Genomic DNA, 24,617 nt, shown 5'->3' with positions numbered 1-24,617 from the left:
GTCAGTTCTAGGTTCCTCCAATGAATCTTGCTGCACACCAACCTGAAAAATGAACTAAATTTGCATTAAAAAAAAGAAGTTTGCTATAAAGCCTTTCCAAAGAAGCCTTTTTCCAGTTTTCTAGTGGCCATAGGCAGTCCACTCCTCACTCCTAGCAAAGGACACAGCACAACAGTGTATGCTTCTCACTCCCAGCAATGGACACAGCACCACTAAGAACATTTCTCTGTGTGATGGGCCTCATTGCGAGTGCACCGGCACCATCCTACTAGGTCCTACTAAGTCCGCCCCTGTAGGTACCAGTGTCGGGGGCAACGTAAATGGGCATTACAAGCGGGACCCAGAGGTTTCCCTTAGAATTGAGGAATTACCTACTGAATTGGTAATTCCATTCTCGATTTCCCTGGTTAAACCTCATTACTTCTCAGGATTTCTAAGGAAGCCATATCACTATGCGTGAAAATATCCAGAGGAAGAGGATAGATTTGACTGTGATCATAAGCATATCTTCAAGGTAGGCATATGTTGAGTTAGGAAAATTAAATCTATTTTTACACTCACCATCACAACATAGTGGTGCTTGATAGTTGATGTCCCTGCAGAACGATATAGTAGTACTGGGCATTGTGGTATACAAAAGGTGATCCTCTTCCTGTAGCTGAATACAACATACTATTCATGGGCCTAGTATGAAGCTAGTAATGTCTTTTAGAGGTTATGAAAACCTCATTACAGAGAAAAGAAGAAATCAAGTTTTTACTGTAATATATTTAGCCGCAGCAGCTACTATTACAGCTGAACAATGAACCTCCACACATCCGAAAGTTTAGACAACTCCTTTAAGTTTGAGAAAAAAAAGAAATACAGTCAAGCTCCAAAACCAATGAACTCCCCGGTTCTCCCAAATTCCTTTCTTAGGAGTTGCTCAGTTACAAGCATCTTGATGCAACACAGATCTCTCAATCGTTTGCAGTGAATTCAGCTATGCAGTGTGAGCTAATAAAATGTATGAAATCAAATAAACAAATACTCAGATCAATAAAAGAAGATTAAAATATGTTTACCATATTATGTTATTTATAATAAAAATAATTACCTTGGCATATATAATTTTCTACCTTACAATGCCCTGTTGGTTTATTGTCTCTCAGTGTCATCTCCTACCCGGTGTGGGCGTCCAATAAATGCCAGGAAATGTCTGACAATGAGGTCAGAATCCATCAAGTAAAATCCATGAGAACATTCACACGTTCTCTGTGTGACACAGACAGTTCTCTGTGATTCATGTTCTTTACTTGTTCCTAATGGCTGAGATCACTCATAAACTCAGTCTTCTGCCATATAAAATTGTTATCTGTATAAACGATCTGTAGCAAACTTTCCAGGCTTTGAAGCAAGAATACTACAGGAATTGCACTATTTTAAAGACCAATTTGAGGTTGCCACATCCAGGTTTTTTTTCAAGGGAATTCTATCAGATTTCACAATACCTGTCTCAGGGGGCTAATAAAAATGACCTAGTCTGAGAAACAGTCACGAGTTAAATGTCTACTAGCATGAATAATCATTGAATGTTTTCAGAACATAATGTATAGCTATCGAACTATGTGCAAAAACGTCTTCGTTAGACTTTTGTTTCTACAACTGGGATTGTGTCAGGGTTTGGTCTCAAAAGAAATAGGTGTCAGACAACCCGTGTATATCGAATTAAGAAACCTCCACCATCCTGGAGAAGGCCACAGACACTTGCGACTCTGCAGCACTGGAATGTTCAATCAAAGGGGCTAATTGTGAGTCTGGCAGTCCATGGCCTGCCAGACTCGCAGGAGTGTGGTGGCGGCGGTCTTTCGACCGCCCTATTACAACTAGGGTGGTCGGGCTGATCTGGGACTCCCGCAACCGCCAGGGATCTGAGATCCCTGGTGCTGGTGCTGTGGTCTTGAGGCCACAATATGCTTAGCGGAACCGCCACGGTCCTGCTAAGCATATTATGAGTTTCCTCAACGTGCGTTATTCATGGGCCTGGGATGCATGTGTGTCCCGCTGTGTGCATATACCCCAGTACGTGCAGGGCATGGACTGCAGCAGTCCATGCCGTGTAGGTACTGATTTTGACATTCCCATTGCTGTGCCTATTTCATGCCTATTTCATAGGCACCACTGTGTGAACGCCAAAGAACCACTCGCCAGACCAGGAGAAAACTCCTAATCTGGTAGGCGGTTCAACCACAGGTTTGGCAGTGCGGCAGCAGGGTGGTCCAGCTCCCACACTTCCAAACTCGTATTCAGGCCCAAAGTGTGTAGAGCACAACAACTACTCAATAAGTGTCCCATCACTAACAGTAAATCAGAATCTCAGCTAATACGTGAATCTAGAAAGCAGACCCAAAGAGCCAGGGTTTGAGTGAACATTTAAAGGCCTGAAAGTCCTTTGGGGGCGCGAAGCTGTTGCGGGAGGGCATTCCACTCCTTTGCAGCCAGGTAGGAGAAGGAACTGCCACCTCACTTTTTTCCTCTGAATTGAGTAATCACCACAAGCAGATGAGGTCTCCTACTCCTGGATTGAACCAACTGGACCAAAGTTTTATTTTCTAGTGGTTTGTAGGGGATGCCCTGAATTTAAATATGGTGTCTCCGATTACAAGCATTAATTATGGAAATTGTGTATGCTATAGTGTCATGTATGTGTGTTTTACTGTCCTTGTGTGACAAGACTTTCCAAATCAAAGCAAATTTCACCAACATCCTACCATCTCCATTGTCGTTTTTTGATGATAGCTTCAGCATTTAAATGACCAGTTATTTAAAATATTTTGCTGGCTTCCTTGTTCAAATATGTCAAAAATATTTCCCAAGATGTAGCCTGTAGTCTAGTTTCCTGTTCATGTGTGTTTGTGTTGGGTGGTTCTGTACATTAATCAGTTCAGCTTCCTATTACTAAAGGTCTTTCCTTTCTGATCATCTCCCCAACAATTTTAAACAAAAAGCTGCACATTCCAAATTTAAAAAACCTTCCATATAGACTTATTTTTAATGGCAATGTTCCAGTAAACGATGGAAGGTAGAGTTTAATTAATGCACCTCTCTATTCTCTGTTGAAGGACCAATTTCACGTTTGCAACCCTCCACCGCTAGATTTTAGGAACCCTATTAGCTATTAACCTTTAATTTTACTAAAATTATATATATATAAATAATGTACTTATAGTGGCTTTCAACCAGCCATCTTTCTCCATTGGTGTGTTTTGCTGTCATTCCCATTATATCTTGACCACTGCAGCATACAGCATGAAGCAATGCATCATCCCCAGTTTAGTCATAGGTTAACTTCACTTTCACTGTAAGTGACAGCATTCTACCTTTCAGAAGGAGAACATCCACGCATAAAGTAGTTCCCTTCGGGTGCAGCAACTATTATGGCAATATGTGCTTTTTAAGACTAACATATAATTGTATTTTTACCCATTTTGTTTTGTATATTTTCAAGGTTCTAGTAGCTCCCCCAACAATACAGTGTTAATAAAACCATGAGAAAAACAAAAACAAAATGTTGACACCCAACAAAAGACCTATTGGCTTTGCCACATCTTGTTAAGATGGAAGTGAAGGAGTTTGTTAGCACGTTCCCCTGTACATAGTCGTATATTTTGTGTGCCTTTTCCCTGTCCGGTGCATAATTCCTGCTTTTCAGAGTTGAATCCTTGGGTGGCTCTGCGTTTTTGGCTTCATGGATTCTACAGGCTGATAAAGATCCCCAAGCTGCTGGCAGAGGAACACATAAAATAGGAGTTACACGACCTTTGGCCTCGTGGGAGCAATTAAGAGAGTCACATCTCATAGGGCCTCAATGTGTAAGACACACTCTAAAAACAACATTCCCAACAAATACAGCTGAAACGCTAGATGGACCTCTACATTTTCACACACTGAATTGTTTGGAAGTCTCCAAGGAAAGGGACACTGGGATAAGGCAACCAAATCGCTTAAGGGGACTGGCCCATGGGTAGACCTCAATTTGCCAGTGACATTTGAATATTTTTTTTTATCTATATATCTATATATCTATCTCTATATCTATCTATATATATCTATCTATCTATATATATATATATATATATATATATATATATATATATATATATATATATATATATATATATTAGATCTCCCCTTTAGACATATTGATACTGCTGCTAAGAGATGGCGAGGGTTTGGTGAATGCAAGTTACTTAATAGTCCAGAGGAACAGAAATAAGAAAACCTGGACTAGAGAAGAGGAAACAAAATCCATTAGTGATTATCATTAATTAATGACGGTCTCCCTCCTCGTGCCTTTGAGAGACTTTGAATGAGCTAATAAGGCACTGGAGCACTGCTGGCATTCAGTGTAGCTGTGAGAATGAGGAACAGGGGAAGGTGAAAGGGATTGACCTTTCTGTTTTTTCTCTTGACTTGCAATCTTGCCTGAAAGTTTCAGTTGTTTGAAAACATTGACTACTGGGTAAAAAGAAGTAAGGAAAACACCTAGTGAAAGAGAATCTGCTGTAGTTTAGCTGACCCTTAGCCCTGAAAACAGTGGGGTATACATCAGCCATCATTAGCATTCACTTTTAAACGATCTCCTTCCTAATGCTATATTTTTTATTTGCCTGATGGCTGTTTTTAGTGTCCATAAGTATTTTACTTCATGACTATGCCACAAACAAAACATATGCTTCTAAAGTAATCTTTCTGTGCATTTAAATAAAGAGAACAATATTTGGCAGTGCCAATAAGTCTGGCTTATGAATGAAAGTTTCCTCTGTATCAGTGATGGGTTTCGGCACTCAGTAAGTCATCATACATGCACTATGCCACTCCTCTTTGCACTCCTGCGTCCACTCCTCAGTCCACTGACTCAGTCCTACATGCCATTCACCCACCACACAACCACAATAAAACACACACAAACACAACATCATATACAGGATAAATGAAAAGAATACTAGTAGAAAAAAAGAAAACATGATGCCATCTAATCATGGTTGGCATATGCTTGCAGTAACAAAACAAAACAACATAGCAGAGGGTGTCCCTCTTGCAGAGGTATGGTAAATAGTCTATCGCGTGTCGCAATAATCATTGCTTCCTCTCTCTATGTGATTTTATTTAAGCATTATCTTTTAGACCAATCTGAACAATTTGAAATTGCCACTATGCTGGTTACAAAAGTGACCTGAAGGATAACATCTGCTCATCAATATAATTAGAAAGATAGTGAATGAATATGATCACTAGATAAAGTATAACAGAAACAAGAATAACAGAAGAATAACAGAATGATTTATATGAAGAAATTTCTATTGTTGTTGGCCCCGAGGAAGCAATGATTCTTGTGAAATGCGTTCTGACCTCTTTGTGAATTAATTCTGGATAAATATAACTTTTTAGTGCCCATCGCGTCTTTGCTTGTTTTTTAAAATTTATTTTACTTGTTGGGCAGATGAGTATAAACTGAGGCAGCAGCGTGCCGGTCTTGATTAGTGTATTTGCCCATAATTAAGTTTGTAATTGGTCTTTACAACCAACATGTTGGCCATCTTGGAATACTAAAACAATGGTACACTATGGAAAACAACATTCCATAATCGTTTCCTGGTTTAGAGGAAGGGAAAACGTTGAATGCAATGCACTGCAGATGAAATGAGCGACAGCACTCCCTGGAGAGCTATAGTATCCTCTTAAGAAATTAACTGGGAACTATAAAAGGAGAAAATTGAAAACTAAAGGAGTGGTCAACCAGCCCTGACACTAAAGCATACGTATTCTCGTGTGGATGTACAAATGTGATCAGAAAATGCTGTTATTTACAGGGCAACAGAGCCAGTGACTGATTTGAACTGAACCATTACCCTATGCAGTTGCCACATCCTCTAAACCCGGAATTGATTATGGATTGATATTGTCCATAATGTACCATTGTTTTAGCATTCCAAGATGGCCAACATGTTGGTTCTAAAGACTATTTAAAAACTTCAATATGGGAAAATACATTAATCAAGACCAGCACCATATATATCTATCTATCTGTCTGTCTGTCTGTCTGTCTGTCTATCTGTCTATTCAGATAGACAGTTGGGTAAATAAAATTCTCTCTCCTGAGAGTGTCTGCCAAGGATTCCCACAGAGTAAATCTCTTTTGGTTTGTCATTTGGGGTAACAAACACCAAAACGTTTGCCTACTATGGTAACCTGTGAGATTCAATGTGACAAAATATCTATCTGTAGGCTTGAAAATAGAGTAATAACAATCCACACTTAAATGCCTATTGACTTTAACATATGGTTTTCACAATGAATACGCCAATTCTAGTACCTTTAACAAACAGATCAGGCAATTTGCCAAGATCATTGGCTTGCCACTATAATTATCGCAGTCCTGCTGTATCGAGTATAAAGTTTCACACAAGCCAAAGAAATGCAATAGAAGGAGTAATTTTAGTCAGAGCCCACGAATTCGGCCATAAGCAATTTGGGGTCTTGTGTTTCTATAAGCAGATCTGACTGTTTCTAAACCTAACTTCAACTCGGGTGTCCAGAAGTGTTTGCAAACTAGGCAACATACTGCATGTGAGATTAAGGATGCTGCCTGTCCTCTCCACCTCAGCTTTGTCCAGGATTAAACAAGTCTGTATAGCTAGGTTACTGAACAATAACACACAAAACGATGGAAAAGTTCAAACAAAAGTAACCCCATAAAGGCATGTTTACGATCCCACAGGGTATCTGCTGCCCTGAGTTTTTCGGTGAACCTTACATTTTTGGACTCTCCAGGTATGACACATCATCACAGAGACACACTATTTGTAATTTGGCACACCAGAAGTCACTGAACACTGCATCTGAAAAGAATGTGGTTCTGTTGTGCAAAGTTTCCTTCTTTTAAAAAATGTACTATAATGTGCTCTGCAGGTGCACATGACAGTCACACTATAGCACCTTAGCATTTGCGGTGTTTAATACCAAGCATGTAGTCTGGCGCATCTTTCAAAAAGCAGTTGGAAACTTTACTATTGCATAAAGTTACTAGGTGACCAATGAGCTGGGTTTGGGACAACAGCATGGTGGAGAGATAAGTTACTTATTATTTCGAAGCCTACTGCTAAAGACTTCTTGTGACTTTCTGAAAGCTTTCCTGAGAATGTATTCTGCCCAATGCTTGTTACTGGATTTATGTTTTGTAACTCAAGGTGGCTTGCTTTTGATTTACTGGCTTTATTTGCTTGAGGCTGTCCAGCTTGAGTTAGTACGTTCCATGGAGCTTAGCCTATTTACTGTATTCTTCCACAAGTGCTCTCTTTCTGTAAAAATTTCTTTAAATCTTGTTCGCATGCAAAGACAGAGGTCAAATGTCCGGCTCTGTCTTCCGAGAGAGCTTGATGTTTACTTTCTTTCTCAGACTTCAAAATGAGAGCATATATGTGACAATCTTGCTATGAAAGGAAAGGCTTTTTTCTAGCACCAACACAATATAATGTCTGTAAATGAACTGAGCAGATATTTCAAAATATATCAGAATTAGGAAAGCGCCAATGAAGCAAAATTTTTTGTAATTCTGAAGTATGGTGGAAACAAACATATTAATACAATGAAAACTAACCAAAACACTAGGTGATGACATTTCCAGACATTATCATTTTTACGCTGTGTACTTTTATAAGTAAAACTGTATGTTTGTGCAAATGTAATGGTCATTTCAATTGAAAATGTGTTGTCTATGCTGTCTGTGCACTACCACACCATGCATACTCTACACTATGCCACTCTACTCTACACCATCCACTCTACACACCTCCACTGTAAGATGCTCTACTGCACTCTTAGACATGCTAACTCCATTTTATGACAATCAACTCCACTCCACAACATGCCACTCCATGATATGCCACTCCACTCTACGACACATCAGTCCACTCTGAGTCATGTCCCTCTAGCCTATGCCCGTCCACACCCCTCCACTCTGAGACACCCTACCAAATTCTACTCTGATACACCACTTCACTATATTCTATTCCATGCCACGACGCTCTGACACTACACTTTATAATCCTTTACTCCACTTTACACAATGCCACTCTATGCCACTTTACTGTACTCTACACCTCTCTACGACACTCTACTCCACTCTATGACATTCTATGCCCCCCACTCGTGACACTCTACGACTCTCTACGCAATGCCCTCTATGGCACTCCAGGCCACTTTACTACACTCTACTCTATGGCGCACTACTTTGCTCTATTCTATTCTATTCTACTCTATGCTACTCTACTCTACAACACTCAGCTCCACTCGATGCTACTCCACTCTATTCTACTCCTCTCTGTGCCACTCCACTCTACTGTTTGACAATCTACTGTATGACACTCCACTCAACAACACTCTACTCCACTCTATGCCATTCCACTCCTCAACACTCTATGCCACTCTACTTGATGATACTCCACTCTATACTTCCCTCTATGATACTCCAATCTGCTGAGAAAGGGGCATGCCTGTAGGGCCTTCTTTCTTGCTTCCTGGGCTTTATACTGCAAACAAACAACATTTATGTAATGTGGTGTATCGGTGCAGCTAAGAATGTAGGATTACCGAAAATTGCACTGATGCATTTTTGCAATACATTATCAACATCTTCCCCTAGAAATAGCAATTCATAGTAGAACGTGGCATCAGTCTACTACGTATATAACAAACTTGTTTACCTCATAATTATACTCCCCACGAAAATCCATTTTGGTAGCACTTGTGTAGAATATATTTAACTGTCTGGTTCCTTTGCCTTAGAGAATGTGCTTGTATCTGCAGTTCATTTCAGCCAAGAATTCAATAAGCACACTATGGTTCACTCAAAAGGTGTGAGACCATACAAGTCGAATGAGGGATTTCACGAATAAGCACTTTGTTTATAAAAATATTCCAGTTACAGGAACACCTGTGTTTCTAGCAATAAAAGTATTCCCAGGTGTAATAATGTTGATTTTATTGGCACTTCTATGCTCGTCCCAGGAGTGGTTCTTTTAAGAGGAGCCGTCTGCACAGGATTTTGCACTTGCCATGAGGTGTTCATGGTACAATAAAGCTATTTACTGGCTAGGTGTTTCTTAGCAGTCATGAGGCAGGTTTCGGAATCATGCGGGTGGTGCGAGGGTGAAGAAGTCCGCAGTCACAGCAATACTGGTATTGTCGTTGTTTTGACCATGAATGGCGAAAGGACACCAGGGACACATATTTGGATCCTGGCAGGGTTGTATTTAAATGGAAATACATCCAATTTCTGGATTTTTACATTTAAACGGGATTGCGCCCGAGGAATTTATTCCTCTATATCTTTGCTGTGGTGAAGAATTTACCACTAGTGAGGTTTCCTCCAGATTTAGCACTTCCACCAGAAAAAATGTTTTAAATAGAATTTTGCTAAATTGTGCATTTACTTTTGCGAAATTTCATGACCAGTTTGTGTAATCCGGCTTTTGGAGCAAAAATTAGATTTGCCAATCTATTGTGCTCACGTTTTTGTATCCACTCGAGTAAAAAATGTCTCGCAAGACACAAGTAGGAGACTTGTTTGGGCAGAAAATTGCTTTTAATGAGACATGTAAATCGATCACCCAATGGATATTTTAATGTTAAAGTTGTGCTCAATGACGTAAAATTGTGATTAAGAAATGTCAAAAAAATGTACGAATTTTAAATAATGCAAATTTCAAGAATTTGGTGCATTCTGCTGGTGTAATACAAATTCTGCCCAAGTCTATAAATACCGAACTCTAAATCTTAATGTTGTTTGTCTTGATCGGAATGGGGACAAAATACATTTGAGGCTACTTGTTGCAGTGTCTGATAGATTGTAAAACACATCGGTGATGTGAAATTACTTCACCTTATGCAGGGCTTGATCCCAGTGAAACTCCTCTTTATGAAGAACATGAGCTACTGATCCAGTAACTTCAAAATTCATCGCAAATGAGCTAATGGGTGCACACATTGAAATATTCCCAGAATTTTTGGGGATTCAGTGTTACAGTAACATGGACTGGTTTTATTTCATTTAATCTCCAAAAAACTGACAGTAAAGCCAGTACTGATAAGGTGCACCAAAAAAGAGGAACTGTTGTAAGGCAATTGAAGACTAAGGTAAACCAAGAGCTTAAGTTGAGGGAACAAACAGATCCCACCCATAAGAAGAAAATACTGCTTGGTGCAAAAAACATAGTGAACTCACCATTTTGATGGTCATGTGATCTAGTGGCTACATTTGTAGCTTATCTGAGTTCTAATCCCAGTTGTCCAAATGTTTGGCTTTCAGAAACTTTGTTCATTAAATTTTATGGTTGTTTACTCACTTCACAGAGTACTTTGAGAAAACATACACTTTTTCACTAACAAATTTAGTTGATGGGACATTATAGTTATGCTCCAAATTGTAACAACCAATATGATTTAACAGACGTAGAGAGCTATGCAATTTTATTTTGTCCAATGCACTGCTCATGTCCTTACACATGTTGCCACTGCTGACATCAGGAATTATATAATTGAAAACACCACTGCTGACATGACATATCAGATCCTCATTGACATTGACAGTGGCATTAGTAGTGTGAAAACAGTTCTATAGATGGAGTACTACTGTAAGCAGTGACATTCCTTGAAAGAAATGTCAGAAAAAGCTAAAATTGGCAATGATTTCGGTCTTAATGCGATGTTTGTTCTAGTACTTTTTAAGATGTCTTTTGGCAAAACGTTTATTTTTGAATTTCAATGAGAGACTTTACTTCAAGACTCTTAAGAACCTTAATCCCTTAATTTTGCAGAATAAAATGTGTGCTTTTGTTTTTAAAACGTTTCATGCAATATCATCCACAAAGGCTAAAGGTATTGCTAGGCATAAAGTACTTTTCATATGTACTATAACTACAGATTTCTTATTGCAAATATTGCCACGTTACTAGGACGTAGGGTGTTCTAGTAGTGTGCAGTAGGAATACGTTTACACATATATTATCAAAGACTTCTCTAAGGGGGCTTTTAATCAGGCCCTTTAAAGGGACAGACCACCCTCTGGCCTGGATGTAAATGTGGCTTGCAAAGTCCCTGAGAGACGCATCAATGATGCCCTTGATTGCACTACCTTGGTAAAAAAATGTCCACTAATAGATGTAAATCTGCTCCCTGGTTTGGTGAAGAGCTACGAACCACTAAATCTGCTTGTAAACAACTAGAAAGGTGCTGGAGGAAAGATCTCTCAGTCCAATTGGAAGAGGAATAGAAAATCAGCCTCAAGAACTTCCATTCGCTCATTAGAAAGGCAAAGACAGCCTATTTTAATGAAAGGATTCAAACAGCTGAGAACTCTACCAAAGAGCTGTTTAATGTCTTTAAAGAAATATCTTCTCTGGCATCCATTGCAGCGCCTAACGTTGGATCTGAGGAATCATGCAATCGAGTGGCCGAGTACTTTGCAGCAAAGATGGAGAAGATTTACTCCTCCTTTCCTGACTTTGCTCGCGATGGCAAGGGAGTGGAGAGGGAACCTGTGATTGTTTCAGAAATATAGGGTCTCCACGAGTTTATCGTGCCCCCCCCGGACACTCTTAAACAGATTGCCATTAGCATTAAATCGGGCTCATCAAGGGACCCGGCTACCCCAAGGGTGCTTAGAGGGAGTATTGACAGACTTGAGCCTTTTATGAGATATCTTTTAGAGGTGTTTTTTACCTCAGGAGTGGTCCCGAAAATATGGAAGGAGACAGTGGTGCTACCTTTACAAAAGAAACCTCACATTAGTGCTGACCAACTTGACAACTTGCGCCCCCTTTCCCTGCTTCCATATTTTGCTAAGGTTGCGGAGAAGATTGTGAATATACAACTCACAGCACATATCTGTAACAACAACCTTCTCCATTCCTCCCAGTCTGGCTTCATGGGCCTTTCATTCTACTGAATTTGCCCTGTTGTACTCAACTGAGATAATTCGGAAGTATGTGGATGAAGGACAGACAGCGGCCTTCATTCTTTTAGACTTAGGTGCCGCTGTTTACACTGTTGCCCATCATACCCTGCTACAGGACCTATAGAGAGGGGGTGTAGCAGGTGGAGCACTGAAGTGGATGGAATCCTTTTTATCGGAGCGTAGCTTTCAATCATGCAGGGTACTCATTACTCCAGGAACATCAAGCTGCCTCAGGGCTCTATCCTGAGCCCGACATTGTTCAATTTTTCTGTCACCCCCCTGGCTAAAATCTCTGATAAATTTGGGATCAATGCCCTGTCCTATGTTGATGACACCCAGCTGGTGGTCTCACTGACCCAAGCCCGGGCTGGTGCTGCCTCCAACTTCGTGTCATGCCTTCAAGAACTGGCTGTGTGGATGTCAAATAATTGCCTGAAGTTGAATGGCAGCAAAACCAAGGTGATGGTGATAGGGAAGGCTCCATCAGTATGGTCATCGGCATATTGGCCCCGACCTTGGGCCCTACTCCTACACCCTGTGAGCAAGCAAAGAACCTTGGGGTTTGGGTGGACAAGAAGATGTCTTTTGATTACCATACACGGCGGGTGGCAGGGGCCTGTTTTGGCATCTTGAGTGGATTACGGAAAACCCTTGACGCCCTACCCACTGCATCCAGAAAGATCATGGTGCACCCTTTGGTGACCTCTTGCCTGTATTATGGCAATCTCCTGTATCTGGGTGCAACTGCCAAAATCATGCAGCTATTGCAGTGCACCTAGAATGCAGCAGCGAGATTGGTTCTCATGCTTCCTAAGAGAGCCTCAGCTACAAGGGCTCTGGCCTCCCTACACTAGCTTCCTATTAGGGAGAGAGTAAATTTTAAGGCCATGTGTGTTAGTCACCGGATTTTACAAAGAAAGGGGCTCTTGTAGCTGCATGATTTTCTAACTCCCTATGTACCGACTAGACTGCTAAGGTCTAGTGGAAAATGTAAGGTGCATGTTCCCAAAATCAAGAGAGCCAGGATGGGTGGCCGCTGGTTTCATTATCTGGCGGCCCAGCTATGGAACACGCTTCCTCAGGCTCTCCGGCTGGAGTGCTCTGAATCTGTCTTTCCAAAAGGTCTGAAGACTCATCTGTTTCCTGCGGTATAACTTGATCTTGTGCTAAGCTCCGGTTGTCGTTGATTCTTTTAGCTGCTACCATAGTGCGGAGACACACTGGTCCCAGTGTAACCAGGCGCTCTACAAATGTAATTATTATTATTTATTATAGTAGCTGCGTGTCTGCTTTAGAGTGGGGTGGGTGGAATTAAACATATTATTTGTTTCTTGACTTTACAAATTGTTCTGAAAAATTTCACAATCTTCATAAACTTCCAAAAGTTTGCTCAGTAAAATAAATTGGAGGGAGAATCGATTTGTACAGGTTAAGCATTTAGGCATTTATTGAATGGGCATTGCCCTAACTGCTATTTGTATCTCATGATTTTGGGACCCGAGCAAGTGTCCTGCAATCCACTCCAGTCCTTCCCATTACTATGTGTAGCCCCAGGTTTTTTTTAAATTATGGAGAGACCTACACTAACTGGAGTATGTATCCATAGTTTTGGAAAAGTTGTGCAGAATTGCAAGCTGTGAGCACACAACAGACAAGTGTGCTTGCAATTACTACTACAAGTAGATATATCAGATAAACGCATTTTCAACTGAGGATCCACAGTGCTTTTATAGGCTCCTTTTTCACAAAGTATTGCAATTTGGTGCTTTAGTCTTATTTCCTCAAAATAAGTAAACGAAAACTGATTTTTCCAGAATCCACCTTACTGTGGATTGAAAGTCCCCTACTGAATCGTTGTAATCCCATACAACACAGACCCTTACATCTTTCAACCCCACACCAGTGCTTAATTTGAGCAAGTGGTTTCCAGTGTTTGACACTGGCACTTAATTGTCAACACCAGTGCTTGTGACAGTGTGCCTCAAAGTGGAGCTGTATGAGATGACCACAGCAACATTTAATCATTAATTCAGTATACATTAAAAATGACTATTACCTTCCATACAAGCCATTCTTATAGCTGTGGGGGTCTGGAATAGTCCAAATTGCCACACTTGTAAGAGTGTGATAGTTCCTAAAAGGAAAACTGGTTGCATTTAAAAAAGAAAAATGAAACGTTTCAGTTTAATTTTTTAAGTATAGGCATATTTTGGTTGCCCAACACAAAAGGGAAGGGGGTCCCCTGGTGACCCCATTCCCATTTATGACTGGCTTACCACCTACTTGAAGTAGGTGGTAAACTGTGATTGTTTCTGCACCGGTTTACGCCTTGTTCCTTTACAGGCGTATCTATTGTCAGGATGTTTTACATTTATGATTCTCGACCAACTGCCTGTTGACTCATGTGTATTTATAATTGTGATAAGTGAGATAATGTGATACATTCTCTTTGTTTTTCTATTTGTGAAAATAAATAAAACACAAAACAATCGTACATAACCAGGGCAACTCGCTATTAGGAAGGGATGCCCTTGGCACGCCATTACCCACTAGTGTTTGCAAAACCTATTTTGCGAGTCCGTAATGGGTTACCAACTCGCAAAATAGGGTTTGTACATACCACGACCCACATTAGCAGTCGCAAACCGGCCGATTTCCTGTTTGCAACCCTTAAAAAGGGTCATACATCTGGCCCTTGCAGCCATGTTTACCTATTTCCCTGCTGCTGTCTTCATGACCTCTAAGACCAGTGATAGAAAGATATGAAACTACCCACTGCCACCCCTTAAGGACCATTAATGTGTGTCCAGTCCATAGTCTATTATCGACAAAACCGACCATTGAAGTTAACCCTAAAGAAGAATGAGAGAAAATACTGTTCTGAAATGTGTGCTAAAACAATTTTTTTAAAGAAAAATGTCACTGGTTTGTTTGGAATGAATGTCTAGATTTGAATTAACAATTCTGATAAATCACAGTGGAATAAATATGTTTAATTATGGAATGCACATTTTTTGGATAGGATTGATATGAGTGTTCGATTAGACAGATGTGCTCTTTTGAGTGGTGGCTTCAAATGAGTGAGGAGGAGAGAGCAATCCACTTTACCACTTTGGGATTTGAAAGAAGTGGTGTGGTAAAGCTGAACATTTTGAGGGAGAGATCTCAGAGCAGTAAGGCATTCAACTTCTGTTAATTGCTATTTCTCCCTCATTCAATGAAGCAGCAGAAGGTGAGACACATTCAAGCAGTGATCAATTGGCAACCTGGGGGTTGGACATTTTTAACTATGCAACAAGAGCTAAAAGAAGCCAGTTTTATGCACTGTCTGTACTATTTGGCAAATATAGGCAGGCCAAATAACCACATATAAACCCATTATAAACTTGTATAGTAATCTTTGAGGTTACATTAAGCGTACCTCTGCTCTGAGGTAACTGTTTTGAGGTATGAATGCATTGTTGTAACATTATTTTCCTGGATCCTCAACTCACCACTTGTGCCTTTTATTTGTTTCGTAGCTTTAGACGGCCAACTTCCCAATGAAGATTCTGGTTATTTCTGTTTCTCACTCATTTTAGAGGAATTTCTAATTCTTCCATTCAGAATCCTAGTACAATCTCACCTCAAGCTAAGTTTCTAATAATGCTTAGTAGTTTCATAAGCACTCTTTCCTTTAGGCAGACCTCTTGCTTCTCGTTACCAGACCCATGTTCGCTAGCTATATGGTGAGAGCAGATCCTTCTCCTGTGAATTTCCTAGCTAGTTTTAGAGGGTTGTAGTCCAGCAGCTTCTTGCAGAATCTGAATCCTAAGAATTGACCATACATATGCATACATGTACAATGGCAAAGGTTTTGATTAAAATGATCTATTACACAGGCGATACCTTTTAGTGTTCCTTACATGTGACATGTGACAATGTGGAGCACCATGATTTTCATTTTGAGTTTGAGCCATGTAAATAGTAATTATTTTGTTTTCCAGCATATAGTAAAACTTTTGGAATTACTTCCCAAGTTACAATTATTTTAACATTTTTTTAGTTAGACAGCTACTTTTCTGCTGTATTCTGTTCTATTCACGGGTGCCCTTTATAGATCCTATATCAGGAGGGAGCCCAGAAATATGGAAGTTTGTGGAAAACTGCAAGGGATGTACCCATCTACAGATAATCAATGAACGTAGGCTAAAAACCAGTTTGGTAAAAGCTTTCTTTACCACAACATGTTCCATTGCTATTAAATATTTATTTATTTTATTTATTTTATATTCTTATATAGCGCCTGATTCGACCCCCGAAGGGGTATCTCCGCACTTTTGCCAGTGGAAGAATATAACTCGTGCTGATCCATGGTCAGAGGGATAATTAGACTTTGATTATGTGGTTTAGATGTTTATGAATAAATGAGTTTTGAGGGACTTACGGAAGGTTAGGTGGTTAGTGATTTGTCTCAAATAGTTTTGGGTCTGGCTATTTACTGCCAATTCCTACGGGTAGTAAGCCCAAAAATGTGTTTGATTTTTTAGTTTGAAACTTACGTAGGTGTAGTCCTGTTGAGCATGTAGACCTATGTGGAGTTGTCTTTGAATACTCCCCGTGTTTATAAGAGTTACTGCAGGTTGAAAGTGTAATGCAGTGTTCTGGATAAATGCAGACAATAACTCATGTTCTAAAATAATGTTCCTGGCTCACCCCATAACAATTGAGCAGATGAATTTATTCAGAGAAGGTGTAGCTTCTAAAACATGATTTGTTTTTATTTTGTTGGTAATATTACCACGCAGATATCTTTACTTATTTGCCTACTATCATGTGCATGAATTTATAGTCCCATTTTCCCCTTCTTTTCTAGATCCTTTCCAAATCAATTGAACAGCTCAGACAGCCAGGCAGCCATCTAGAAGAAGCTGAGGAAGAGCTCCATGGAGATCATCCGATGCAGGAGGACAGGGCGCCCTCTAGTGCAAGCAACATTAGAAGCAACACCAGAAGTTTTGTGGATGGTAGACATGGGACTCAGCTGGGTTCAGTGAAGGTGAAAGATGAGCCGCCAGACAGCGATGAAGACATTCAACCCCAGCAAATGGAATCTGGGGAGCAGGCATCTTTTATGCAACAGGTAATAGGCACAGATTTAGCTCCTGGTTTTGTAATTAAAGTTATTATCTGAACATGGATGTGCTCTGCCATTAAGCCTTGACAAGAATACCCCAGTATCTGCCAAATAAAGAATGTCTGTGAATATTGATTTAGAATTTTAAAGCAGGTGATTTCTTACAAACTCATTATAAAACTATTGTCCTTGGAGGCCTTGAATGGACAAAATAACTCTTATCTGTGTGCAGTGATTGGAAATGGTCCCTTGTTGGTGAGCTGTTCCTGTGCAAGGAAAATGACTTGTCCTTGAGCAGCCCAACACCAACTAGTTGCTGTAAAATGGAACTCATTAGTGAAGGTAATTTGGAGGAACCAGAGTCTGGCCAGGTTTTGTCCTTTACTGATTATTGAAACATTTCTTAATATTTTGTGAGCTCTACGTATGCGTTGATGTTCTCTTGACTAGATGTAAATATTGTAAAGCACTGTCATATTTGTGAATGTGGCTGCCAATTGCTTTGCGTTTAAGATATTCTAGTTATGTTTGAATCAGAATAGCTAGATATAACTTAATTTTGTCATCTATTGTGACATCACGCCCCAGTTTATTTATATTTTAGCCTCTTTTTTATTCACAATTTGATGCACAACAAATGCCTTCCCCAATAGGCATGTTCCCTACATTTTCCTCATCCATCTAGAATGTTTTTATTCATTTCTTTTTATAAATGGCATGACCCAAGAAATCTAAAAATAATAACAAAAATGCACTCAAACCAAATCAGACTGTTTACACTGCATGATAAACTCTACGGGATGTTTCACATATTAAGAAAAATATACCAGAGAGAAGAAAGGCACCATTTCTAAGCTCCCTTTTAAGGTAGTTTTCTGTTTACGGTAGATCATTAGTGCAAGACAATTAATTTTTAGCTAGTTGCAAAGACTGAATTTTAATAAAAATTTTAGTTACAGAGTGAGTAAAATTTGTGAAAGCATGCTTATGACGCAAATACAATTCAAAAAGTGCGTAATTGTTCTATTTTTTTATGGCTACATATCTTGTATAGAGTTGTTATTAAACATGACTAGCAATATGCCTAGTTTGAAAAGTATTTGCTGTGAGCTGCCCACAATTCATAGATAGCTATTGCCAAATAAACTTTGGAACTACCGTCATCCTTTCAGATAGTTTTATATTAGGTACCAAATTGTAGACTTTGCACGTATGGGGCTTCCCCTGAAATGCTGATAACAATTGTGTTTACTTGCCCAATTGAAGGGAAACAATGAATGATGTGTTATTTTAGAGACATACAGATTGCTTTTAAATCGAGTGGTGGCACTCAATTTGCTTTTAAATCGAGTGGTGGCACTCAATTTAAAGTGACAAAATATTCAAGTTACATTTCGATTTCAAATGCTATGATTAAAGACAACATTTTCTTTAGCTTTTTTTAAATCACTGAGCATTTTCTGTTTATTGGAAAGTAAATGAAAGACTTAGGATATCAGGTGGCATAATGGAATTTAAAAAGTGGCTCAAAGAATGAACAGTCCTGCAAGATATACATTAAAAAAAAAAACGTAAGAGGCCCATGTTTTTTAAAAGTTAGCACATCTTGTTTTTTTATCAGGAGATATGACATGTACAAAGAATCTTACAGAAAAAAGACATATAAGCAACTTATCATACAGCCATGTCATAGGTCCTATTTTCAAATTAATGCCCCCCCACGCAACCCACCCCGGTGGATCACTACACAGCAGATAGAACAGAAAGAAAGAGAAAGTAAGGGTACATAAACATAATTCACGTTTATCAGGCTACCTTAAGCCTTAGTGTTCAGAATTCAGCCAACTAGTTAAGGGACTCCAGATCTGTTCACCCTCCCTTCGGGCCCTATGTCCTCTTATCTTAAACACAGATAAATCCCGTTTACACACATTAAGAAATGTACTAAACCATTTGTGTGGAGTCGCGGGGACGGGGTCCAGCCAAACAGTAGCTAGACATAATCCCAATACAGCCATAGCAACGAAGAGTAGCTTTCTATCCGATTCAACCATATTTTGATCAGCTATACCCAAAATATTAACCTGGGGTGCTACTAGTATCAGATACCCAAACACTTGTTCTAAACGTTGTTCTTTTTTACATAACAATGAAGCCAGAGAGGGGCAAGAGGTGAACATGTGAATACTGTCCACCGCAAGCTCCCCGCATCAGGGACAGTTTACCCCCCCCCCCCCTCCACCCCCCCTTTGATGTATACGAAAAGGAGTTATATACAAATTGAACCAAGTCTTAAAGCATTGAACCTGGAGGTTAGCAGAGATAGTGGCAGATTGGCTATAAGCTAAAGAATCCTCACAGACACCTTGTTCCACATGTAATCCAGCCTGGCACCGACTAAAATGCTTAGCTAAATCAACACTCCTCTTAGCATTAACCAGTTTCTGTTTTTCCCGCTCCGCATACATAGATTCCTTTTCCAAATGTCAATCCGCTGTAGCTCCGCAATAGATCCGCCGATATTGTATTATTACCCCCTTATTCGATACTCTCCTTCTCTTTCATAGAAGCCGCCAATACTGCAGCGCTGGTCAGGGAGTGACACCCACTCGGATCAAGCAGCCGCCATCTTGCCGCCCAAAAGTTAGCACATTTTTATACATATCTCTGCCAAGGAAGGTGATTTATACAAGGCTGCCAGGTAATGCCTTCTGGCAACAGGAAGTCAAAAAGATTAAGCTCAAAGAAGTGTAGAGTTCGGTAGGGGTGCTACTTTGCTTACCATTCTCAGTGGACACTGTTAGTGAGAAGAAACAATGTTAAGAACATTTGAAATTAAGTTTTTCTATGAAATAGCCCGTTCATCTTCTCTTTTGTATGGCTTGTTTACAGGTTTAAGTTTGTAACACAAGCAAATAACTACCAAAGTCAATCCCCCTCAAATTAGATTAATAAGAAACTGACCTTGAACTCGTGGCAAGTTTTTTCACGATTTGAAATATCTATGAATTCCAAAGGCATGGTACTACATGATACAATTAGCCCTTTTAAGAAAGAGGCACCTATTTTGCCAAATGTAGAAGCAGTTTGAATGTATGTTATCTGCGCGTGTTATTTACATTTTGTGTATTATATTTAAAGCTTTTCTTATGCAATGTCTAGTTGCAAAAGATACATTATCCTTTTTTTGTGAAGTCCCTGGCCCCATCCAAATACCATGAATGAGTGCATTCAACAGAGTGCCCCATTTTGCTGTGTCCATTTTGCTGTAGGTGTCTCAAAAAAGCTGACACCCAACATTCATCCCCACCTCTATTTAAAGCCCAACACAATTCTGATCATTAATACCTAGTCTCCGCACATACGACAAAAAGGAAACACCCACAACTCTTTAAACATCTCACTCGAATGGAAAGTGCCAAAAACAGATGAGTTGAAAAAGAAAGTCATAAAGCTCATTCTTGCACATATTGGGCTTTTGTGCAAGCACACATCTCTCTGTCTCAGAAAAAGGGATAGTGCATCTTTTAAAATACTTTCATTTAAAAAGGAGCATCATTTTGTAACATATGTTTTGGAAAGAAGCTCCAGAAGAACATTTTTTTGATGATGTCTAGATGCGATTGAACAAAGCCCTTAATGGATGACCAGTTCCTAAAATGTTTTGCGCTCTAAACTCAAACAAGAAACTACCTAATATTTATACAGGAAAACACTGGGGATAATTACCATTTTCCAACAGCTAAATGTCTTTTAGCATTTAATTTAATGTATTTATTTTACTTTACACCTTTGAAAGCGAGTCTCTTGTTTTATGTTGTATATAAATTATGTTTGTATGTTCACTTATTTGCCTTCTGCTATAAGTGTATTCCGTTCTCAAATAAAGTTTTATTTTTAAAAATACCCTTTTATACTTTGGACTTTCTGTAAGATTTTTCATTTATTTTTATGTCTGCCTAAATGTGCTTCCTTAATTCTGTATCTTCAAACAGGCTTCGCTGTTTAAATCTCGCATTTTTAGAATAATACATATCTTGAGCACAGGTTGAGCTTTAAATTGAATCCTACATTGAGCCATGTGCAAACTCACATCTAGTCAACATCTAGGTGCATGCTTATTTTTAGTACAGTTTTAGCTTTTGTTCTCAGACAGTTCAGTACAAGAATATTGTGGCACACTAACATCTTTGGCAAAATATCGGGAGACTCAGATGCCTAATACAATCTCAGTCAGAAAGCCTCCTACCTTAGATCGGAGGCTTTCCAACCGAGATACACAGCTTCAATTCAAACCGGCTGATTACAATACAGCTGATCGGAATTGAAACTGGCCTGTAATCCAAATGGATAGCGTTTCTGCCATCCAGATTGCGATGCGCGGTTTCCGATAGGCTTTCCATGTTTTGCTTTCTGATATGGATAGCCTGTCGGAAAGCGTGTTCAGGGGCCCTAGCAGGGCCTCCTTTTTTCTGCGCCTCTGGTTGGGGGCCGAGGGGGATCCTATGGTGCCCCTTCGTTGATCACTACACTATGTGGCAGGCACCCTGAGGTGCCTGCCAAGAGGTGCAGGGAGGAACACAACCTCCCATTTCCCTATGGGAGCCTGTGTTATGCCCGGTTTATGGCAGTAACACATGCTCCCATGGGGAAATGAGGGAATGCGACTGCACCATGTTCGATCGCATTGTAATAAGGTGGTTAGAACCACCGACCGGAGGTCGGTCGGTCTCATCTCCACCACAGTGTCAGTCGGCCCAAAATATTAAAAGGTAAGTGCATATAGGGAGATATAGATTTATTATTTTTAACTCCACATCTATGTACCTTAAAGGCATATAAATCTTCAAGGTACATAGATGTGGAATTAGGTATAGAAAATCTTTACATTCTTACCTATAATATTTTATCCCTCAATATTCTGTCTACAATATCAAGGTGCCATGATAGTCTATAGTTAAAACTGAGGATCCATACATTCTCGGCCACATTAGTATAATCAAAATGATTACTTTTAGCATCTGGAGAAAACCTATATTGCACATAAAGGGTAATAGTTGTGCTTTGAGTAAAACATCTGAGTTAGAATGACATCACGGTTGGCAACACATGCTGAAAACTTACAACACCGCATAATTTCTTATTTTACTATTTCTCATTACTTTTGATTTCTGATAACCCAACACCTTACAATGTTTACAGTATCATATAGTTAATATTTTCAGAAAAAGACACGAAAAAAGGAAATCCACAAAACCAATCCTTTATTTAGTGTTTGACATTTTTAACCTTAACAAATGACAACGTTTACTTAAGAATGACTAAAATATCAAGGTCATTTTAATAAGAAAGTTAAAATGTCCCAACAAGTTGGAAGGGAAACAAAGTGATATATAGCCAATATGTGTGTCCAATTATATATAATACATAATCCTGTAAAATAGCTTGAAGCTTCACAAGAGCATTTTTACATTTAGCAATTTAGAAATTATTTGTGAATATTGTCGTAATTTGACCATTTTTCTTTTCTCAGCGGTGGCTTAATAGGGTATTTCCTGTATCCAGTTGCTGAAAAGAGTTTTAACTTTATTTTAGGATTTCCTATTTTTCAGACATATTTCTCCTATCTTAATTGCTTTTTTAATGTGAGGTTCTTGTAAGTTTCCTCAACCTTTAAGAATTATTATTGAACTTAATTGTTCTAGAGAGCATCTGTGACCGTACAGTGCCAACCCAATGAAAGGCAGCTTCCAGTTGAACCTTATAAATAAATGTAATTCTGTATGGGTGATTGGCAACAATATTGTTGCTTTTTCAATGTATATCTTCAACAATTTTTGCTTAACTCCTCGGAAAACATTATTGTACATTTTACATGTATCAGACTTACTTTCTTACCTTCTAGTCTGGATCTCTCTTTTGAGATTCTGCAAGAAGTGTGTCCAGTTTGCCACATTAACATTCCAACCTAACTTCTTAGCTCGAGCTCTGTATCTTTATTGATGAGTTTCAATTTCATGGTGTTGACTTAGAAAATGCTAAAAAAAAAGGGGCTTTTGTTCTTCTGAAGTAAATGTAGAAAAGTGCCCAGGAAAATGTTATGTTTGTGGAGTTCCAGAGTTCTGCATTTCAAACCTTCAATCCTACACTTGCAACCATGAGACACACAGGCAAAGCCTACTGTCTTTATTTTACGGAGCCTGGTTTGCGCATCACATTCTGAACCGTTCCATTTCCTCCTCTGAATAAAGTATTTGGTGCAAGACACTAGGGTGCACTTTTTTTGCTTTGTGCACAATGCAAGGTTTTAGTTGATTCATCTGTGCATATATATCTCAAGAGCAAATGGAAATCGCTATCACCTGAAATATTGTGACTACTGTAAAACAAGTTTTAAATAGATTCCAACAGTTTATAGAAGACGTAATTCAGCCACAGTAAAAAATAATTTCAACACTTGGTGCTAAGTTTTTGACCTCTGACTTATCAAATCTCACAATATCAAGCTATGCATCACACCCCATAGTGGCACAACATATCACTAAATTCCATCATATACTACACATTACCACACCACAATCCACCTCATTCAGTTCAGAATTCTGAGGGTTTTATTTTTGTGTACTTTAGAATTTTTCCAGATTATAACAAATTGAAAGTTTTTCAGCTACTTTTTTCAGCTGCACAAGTAACACTGCATTTTGTCTACTAGATTATGACATAAATCTGCCATTAAAGAGTGGCTACGTTACCTTCCTGAGGCTAATAGTATTCCTAATATTTCAGCACTTGTTTTAAATTCATCTTTTCTTGAAAGGTTTCCTCATTGAATGTTTTTCTTTTTGCAAAAAACCATTACAAGAATTAAAGAGTCAGATTCACAAAAATACTTTGCATTCAATAATGCAATGCTGCACAAAGCAACTACCATCACAAGTGCAAGAAGACAATTTAGAAATTACAATTATGTATTGCAATTCACAACTGACACTGCAAATCACAATATTCATAATGTTAAACCTTGTAAACTGCATAACAAATCCAGTCCCAACTAGATTTTCCAAGCTCCTTGAATTCACAAGGCAATGTATTTATGTTTTCAAATAAGATGAATTCAAAGCATAGAATTCTTACTGACTACAGCGGCCAGGTAGTAGCAATTCATGGTGGCAGATGCCTGATATGGAGAGCTTTTCCTTCCCTGTATGTGACAGCTGGCAGATTCAGGGGTCACAGAAGTACTTCCTGTCAATAAATCTATGTTTCGCTGGATATTCATTTCACAATTCACCACTGTTGGTGGTATTGTGAGCACTGTTCATATCGGTGATGGGGGTTGCAATGCTGGCACTTTGTACAACCAAGTAAAAATGTCTACTATCCTTTTCAAGCCCTCTACTCTACATTTACAGCTGGACACAATGGGGCAAAGATCTAAAATCCACTTTATGCATATTAATGAGGCTGGTCTTGTCTCCCTTATTCTGAACAGCTCCTTTGACCTGC

General features: G+C 39.2%; 1 protein-coding gene across 6 annotated transcripts in view; it reads left to right on the top strand.

The window, feature by feature from the left end:
- The window catches only part of HDAC9 (histone deacetylase 9), a 2,124,307-nt gene that overhangs the window by 2,070,044 nt on the left and 29,646 nt on the right, over positions 1-24,617 (top strand). For 3 of the 6 annotated variants that reach the window (XM_086941890.1, XM_086941889.1, XM_086941892.1), the window contains one exon: positions 16,851-17,117. In XM_086941890.1, coding sequence (XP_086798016.1) covers positions 16,851-17,117 — 267 coding nt within the window. Of the gene's footprint in view, positions 1-16,850; positions 21,018-24,617 lie in introns of those variants that run through there. The other 3 variants (XM_086941887.1, XM_086941891.1, XM_086941888.1) reach the window with 1 other exon arrangement.

This window comes from Lissotriton vulgaris, chromosome 10, assembly GCF_964263255.1.
Source record: "Lissotriton vulgaris chromosome 10, aLisVul1.2, whole genome shotgun sequence".
NCBI classification, from domain to species: Eukaryota; Metazoa; Chordata; class Amphibia; order Caudata; family Salamandridae; genus Lissotriton; species Lissotriton vulgaris.
This window is presented reverse-complemented; position numbering and strand designations above follow the sequence as displayed.